Below are 7,083 nucleotides of genomic sequence, written 5' to 3'. Positions count from 1 at the left end.
TTGTAATTACATGTTTTCAAGGTCCTTGACTGCGATAAGCACATTTTCTGCAAGTAGGTGTTTAAGTACTTTATCTACTTTAGTTGGTCAGTATACCGATAAGAGGATTAGCTCCTTTTTAATCTAGGTGAGTACTGTATAAGGCCAATTATATGTAATGGATCCACATAATGGATTTTTAAAGTCTCTTTGTCTATATCATTAAATGTATTTCTAATTAGAAACTTTAATAAGAAAATTAGCATGACAGTAATCACAGAGCTCTCTATACAGTATATCTCTCCTACTTTAAAAACTGATGATCTTTTCCATAGGAGACAGTATATCAATAGTACAGTTAATGCAAGACAATGCGTTCTTCCCATGTGATAGCAATAACTTACTAAACAATGGCTAGATCAACTTAAACAGCAATTTTATTAATTGTGTCCTATTGCATTGGCATATTTTTTCATCTTTTTGGGGGTTCAGCAACATGTCATAGACAAAGAAATCAACAGCACATAAATAAAAGTTTGACTTCTTTTGGAAACATGAAAAAAATAATTAAGGTTAGAAATGCATTTTATCACAGCAATCAATAAAGCAAACGGCAATGATAAATTTAAGAAGAACTGAAAAACAATTAGGCATTATATTATAATCCTAACAATACAGAATGATGATCAAGATATTCTTTCAAGCAAATTAGAGGTAGACCTCATCTAGAAACAATAGGAGGACCTAATAACATTGGCTGTAGTGCATCTACTGTACAATATTTAGAGCAGAACATTAATGGACATTCCTGGTAACTCCTTGCAGAACCTAGAGTATACGACGACTTTTCAATAGCAATTCTTCCTGGTGGCTAGTTTTTAGAAGTACTGTTTATTTCATTTTTATAAAATGGCACACCTTCTGAAAGTTGTTTTCTTTTTTATTTCCAGCATATACAATATATTGGAAAATGTTTTGCTTTTTTTGTCTACTGGTAAGACATGATTTTGAATGTTACTAAACCAACTGTGAGAATTAAATGTTAAATGAATCCTTTTGATTCGAAACTGACAAGATGGTTCAGTATTGCTGCATATCTTGGACTATTGTTATGCAAATGAAGTCAGCTTCTATTTTTTCCCTTTTTCAGCTGAACTCAGCAGTTCTGGGGGAACATTTCGCACTCGATGAATGAGCTGTTCCTGTCTTTTTAATAAACACATCAGGTCACCTCAGTTAGAGATGGAGGGCACAACTGAGTTTTGTTAACTGCACAAAGGCACAGTGTTTCTATTGATTAAAAGATTTGATTGAAAGCTTATAGGAAATTGTTTTAGGTTTGCTATTTAACCTAGAAATACCTACCTACAGGTCTTTCAAAAAATATGCTCTTTCATTTAACTTCATCATGGATAAATATATTCCATTGCACTTTACCAAGACAAAACAGTTTTTTTCTGTAACTTTAAAACGTATAATCACAATTCCACGGGGGCATAGACCAAGAATAATACCACTAATATATATATGCAAAATTCAGTTTGTTATGAAGTTAAGATAGATCTTTGATTAATACATTATAAACTGAATATTTCACTTGAACCGAAAAAAAAAGATTATTCAAACTGAAAGTCTAACTTTTGAAAATAACTTTTTCCAACAGAGTCTGGATACTGTACCTTTAAATTTAGCTCATCCACTTAAGACGAACCACAAAAAAAAAACTGTCAAAAATCCATTGCATCAAATGCTGAAAAAGCCCCTAGAAGTGAGAGAAAATTAATGTCGACGGGCTAACTATAGCAAACGAACTCTAAAACATTTGGTTTTACACAACAGTAGGGGTTCATTAAGAAGACTGAAATATGACACTGCATGCCGTCCTATCAAGATCAACACAAACCTGCTGAGACGTGCGTTGCAGAAACGAACAAAAATACATGACTTTAAACAACAAAAAAGACTATTGCTCCTAGATCTCTGTTAATTACGGACATATGGCTCCTAAAGGAATCATTGAGGAAAAAGACCTTCTGGTACCCAGCTCCGCTCATTTGCATAACTTGAACACCATTGGTTTACAGGGTGTGATGTAGATGGGTGACCTGCAAACTTTAGGCCACATCCAATCCTTGGTTTAGTGGTTGGTGGTATTTTTCTGCATTGAAACAATGGAGAGGGAGGGATAGTTATATAAAAGTTGAATACAGCCGCATCTCGTTTTTATAATAAAAGCTCTGCTTCTCTTTGGTTTCCTTTAGGCAAATGTCAATAGCACTGTTTTCAAAACAAATATTCTGGGGCTGGACGCAGATAGATTGCTGATAAAAATATATTTACAAATATCCAAAAGAGGCTTCATTTACAATTACAGGTGTGGGATTACCGAGATCAACTCGTTTTTTTTTCCCAAAAAGTGTTAACCGGAACATTACCGATTCTCTGATTGAATAGGAACCTTTGGTTGTTTCAGATTTTATAATCAGGAGTTATGAGCCTACATGTACATGAAAGTAAAGAACAAATAACTTCGCAACCAGTGTCATGCACAATGTTTGAGTTAAAACTCACTGTTATTAAAGCTTCTTTTCCCTCTTTCATAAATGTCCATTATTATTAGAATTTTTATTATCATTATATTTTAAATTATTTTAGTAGAAGATGGCGGTTTATTTAGCAAAATAAGAGAAAGGGGAGATGAGGAACAGCATCAATAAATCATTCTAGCCCCATGTTGTTCCCGGGAGATTTTTTGATGGATTAAATTAAGCACTACCATTTCCATCTACCACCTGATCGCGGCCCTATAAATCCCAACAGCTGATCAACAGACTTCAGAAATTCAAGACCTTGAAACAGAGAGGTTGCAAGAGAGACTGGGAGCTGTCCAGCTATTTCGTTCTAGGGAGATTTTTTTTATATTATTTTTTTGTTCTGTTTGTTTCTTGCAATCAAGGGAGCAGCGATCTTCCGCAGTACAACACATTGAAGGTGAAACGTGCCAAAAAAAACTGGAAGGTTTCCAGTTTCAACGCGAAATAAAAAAAAAAAACATATATTTTTAGATGAACAGTAGTATCGCAGAGGCAGCACGAAACAGCAACAAGGGGATCTGTAATGCGGGAAGCTATCCGGTGCTGAATTACACGCGCGTCTCACAAAAGGGAGCTATCCAGTGCTGAAGTTGCATTCTTCACAGCGAGAAGAGGTATTGCAGAACATAGGCTTGTAGCGAGGACTGCGTTTCCCCTTGTGCTGGTATTTGAATTTCTGCACAGCAAGGCCAAAACCGCTGTGAACTAGTCTGCATTCACCGTTGCGAAAAGAGAGACATTCGGTACAGAACGAGTATTTTTTTTTGTGCAGTATTTAAAACCATGCCAAGGTCCTTCCTGGTTAAAAAGGTCAAGCTCGACGATTTTTCATCTTCTGATCTCGAAAGCTCTTATGGCACATCCAGGACAGATCTTAGCGTGCGGCTTCACGAAAAAGGTAAATCGACCGAGTGCATTGTTCCAGTACTACTTATTTTGTGCAACAGCCGCATTTTTTAACCTTTGTTCTTCACAGCATGCAAAAGTTGCACGTGTGCGTTATGCATGTTTCGCACGTCTTTGTTGATGTTGCTCTTTTTAAGGTTTTTCTAAAATGAGAAGTATTGTCAGCATCAAGCTTCGCCGACCCACGGTCTTGTTGTGTTCAATCGAGCCACATATCTGTTGACTCTGCAAATTTCTTGTGGCAGCTTTCTGTATAATCGACCCATTTGAAATACAAAAATACGTGGAAAACAGTGTTGAAAACAGTGTTGAACAGAAATTTCTTTGTAGCCTATAACTGCATCGTTTAACTGTACTTTTTGCTTTGACAATATGACCTGTCCTTTGTTTTTACATTATTTGTCCAAGAATACCAAAGCTTAAACAGCAAAATAAAACAATTACAGTATTAACTGTATTAAACAGAGTTTGTTCACATTTCCAATTATCACTTGCCTTCCTCATAATAAAGGTTTGGCATACAATTGCATAACTAAGTTTGGTGGTACGGTACCTTCGTAGAATCTTTTTAATTCGTTACCATTTGCTACATGACTTCTGGCAAAGAAACATTTGAACAGATTTGTGACTTGAATACTTTGTGACTCCACTGTATCTCATGTATCATGTATTTTGTGTTGAAAATGGGTAACCGTGCTTATTAAAATTGAGTGAGATTGATTAATGAGATAAATGCAGAAAAGAGAAGCTTCACAGGTAGTCAGGTACATTCATTTTCTTAGACTGTACTGTGAATAGCTGAGATAACGAGAGGCTCTGAAGTGCTGTAGCTGCGAAATTAAGTGGAAAAGTGCCAGAAATAGCTTGTTGCGTCTATTAACCTGAGAGTTCTCACCCTAATCCCTATGTGCATATAAATAATTGAATAAAGATCTTGTTCTTTTCAACGTTAGGCTACATTAGCGACTACATCACCCCGTCTGTGTATGATGGCGAAAGCGACAGTACCATTAAAGTACCCTCTCCTGATCCCATCTATGATGGTATACACGGTGATTACGGCGCGCCAGATTCAGACCAGCCAGACAGCCCCCAGTCGGAGATCACATCTGGTTACATCAACGGAGACAATGCTGTGAGTGAAGGTTACACTGTCGATGCCTTCTTCATCACGGACGGCAGGTCGAGACGGAAAGTCATAAGCAGTCCCAGGACCATACAGCGCCACACTTGTAACGAGTGTGGGAAAACCTACGCCACGTCTTCCAACCTGAGCAGGCACAAGCAAACCCACCGGAGCCTGGATAGCAAGATGGCCAAGAAATGCCCAACCTGTGGGAAGGTCTATGTATCCATGCCAGCCATGGCTATGCATTTGCTGACCCATGACCTCAAGCACAAATGTGACATCTGTGGCAAAGCCTTCAGCAGACCTTGGCTTCTGCAGGGACACATGAGGTCGCACACAGGCGAGAAGCCTTTCGGATGTGCCCACTGCGGAAAGGCCTTCGCGGATCGTTCCAATCTCCGCGCCCATATGCAGACTCACTCCGCTTTCAAGCACTTCAAATGCAAAAGATGCAACAAGACCTTTGCCCTGAAGTCCTACCTGAATAAGCACTACGAGTCCGCGTGTTTTAAAGGCGCGTTCTCGCCTTTGAGTCCGCTTGAAGCATGACTTCCGTATCGAGAGAACACGCCAGAAACTCAAAACCAGTTCCTTTTGTTGTTTTTTTTCCGTTCGTTCTCCATTTCCTTCTTGGAACTTGACAATAGCACACTTTTCTCAGTGTTCTTCAATGATGGAATGAAGAGAAAAAAAAATGGATTTTTCGCATGTGCTTTAGAAAGACTATCGTTTTCCTCCTTCATTTTCCAGAAAAAAAACAGAACGATAAAGCCTAATCTATGGTTTGCTGGAACTCCGAAGACATTAAAAATGTCGATAGCTGTCAAAAAGGTCAAACCTGCTTGTGATTGGATAAAAATTTACTGCTGCCAGTGACCACAAAAGTGATCACCTCCGAGGTAAACTATTTATTTATTTAATTAATTATTATTTTTTATTTATTTTGTGTTTGTAATGGTTCTTTTTAACCTTATACCTTCTAAAGTCTTAATTTGCACTTTATAATTTATTATTTTGCCAGCCCCTGTTCATTAATATGCCAAAGCATTTGCCACTTTCTGAATAATATTTTTTTAATCTTTATGTTGCTATCTTTTTGAAGTAATTGCATGCAAAAAAAAAGATTAAATCTATGCCAATTTACGAAGCTTTTGATTTTGCCAAAACCTAGATAGTATCCGAGGGCAATATTACTTGGGAGACTCATCATGAACTATAGAGCAATAATGACGTAATGCATGGTATTTTTAAAAATAAAGAAACAGTATAACAGTTTTTTTTAAAAAATCAGGTATGGTTTAATCCAGTATTCTTATTAGTCATACCGAAAACCAATATCAGGGAAAATGCCAATGTAGTGTTAGAGGATAAAAGGTTAACTGAAAAATAAAAAAAATAAATAAAAAAAATCTTCCTTTCGTATATGGTTATGCACTGCCTGCCTCTAATTTAACGTAGTATTAGGACATAGGCTTGAGGTGCTGAAAGATCAGCTCCAAGCAGTTCAGAACATTTCTCCAAATCTGCGGAACGCCCACTGAGGCAAAAATACTGGCACCCCATTGTCATTTCACTTAGTGGGGACAAGCAGTGGTGAAAGGCCATGTCCTTACAAGCCTGACTTAAGACTATTTGCACTGTATTCTGACTCAACTTGTTGGAGAGTAAAAGATGCCTTGTTTTTAGCCACGTGGAAGTCCCTCAGATTTGTCCTTAAAGCACTTCATTTTAGACATTTCCGACTTAAAAACGATAAGTAGCACAAACAACTTATAGATTCAGGTAGAAGGAACTTGTATTAGCTAGACCTCTGTTTTTGTACTATGAAAAAGGAATAAACTGTTTATTGCAAGCCTTGTAAATACTCCTTTGGAACTTAAGATTTTTACAACTGTAAAGAATCGAATTATGTTATTTCTGGATATTTTTTTCCCTGGGAATTTTTGAGCCAGTATTTGAATGATGTAAGCACAATGACACCAGGCATTTTGTCGCACTTCATAATAAAGAATAAACAAAACAAAAAAAAAAGCAACTTGTGTTTTATTTCCCTTCAGTGTTCGCGGTGGTGAATGCGTCGAAGTTAGCTGAGGTAGTCAGAGCACACGCGAGTGCCGACGGATGAGAAGCAAATAACAAACTCGCTTATCTTTTTAAACAGAAAAAAACGAAAATCTGAATCCCAATTGAAACCACTTCAAGCTGCTTCCATGGTTTTCCTGGTGGCATTTTATTTTGTCGCTGATCACGTTAGGTGCATGGAGTCGTGTGTGAATGTTATATCATTCCTGCGCTTCAAGAAATAGTCACTGTAACACAAGGCCGAGTTGATGAAGCAGCACATTTCAGGTGTCGACTTCTGGATTGTTTAGGAGCTGCTCGACAGATATGTATTCCGATCACGTAGAGTGGAGAGTGATCTTGGTGTTTGCACCATGTCACCTTTTTCACGCATTCTGATCCTACAATTGTCCT

The 7,083-nt window shown here is 37.5% G+C and overlaps 1 protein-coding gene across 1 annotated transcript; it reads left to right on the top strand.

The window, feature by feature from the left end:
- The first annotated feature begins 2,773 nt into the window (after positions 1–2,773).
- Positions 2,774–6,639, top strand: scrt1a (scratch family zinc finger 1a). Its single transcript, XM_088929102.1, has 2 exons — positions 2,774–3,471; positions 4,433–6,639. Exons 1-2 carry the CDS (start codon positions 3,357–3,359, stop codon positions 5,155–5,157), a joined length of 840 nt encoding a protein of 279 aa, XP_088785228.1. The 5' UTR covers positions 2,774–3,356; the 3' UTR covers positions 5,158–6,639.
- Positions 6,640–7,083: the final 444 nt, after the last annotated feature.

Source organism: Atractosteus spatula, chromosome 12, assembly GCF_055471065.1.
Source record: "Atractosteus spatula isolate fAtrSpa1 chromosome 12, fAtrSpa1.hap1, whole genome shotgun sequence".
NCBI classification, from domain to species: Eukaryota; Metazoa; Chordata; class Actinopteri; order Semionotiformes; family Lepisosteidae; genus Atractosteus; species Atractosteus spatula.
Note: the sequence above shows the minus strand (reverse complement) of the source record. Positions and strands in the feature narration are given on the sequence as shown.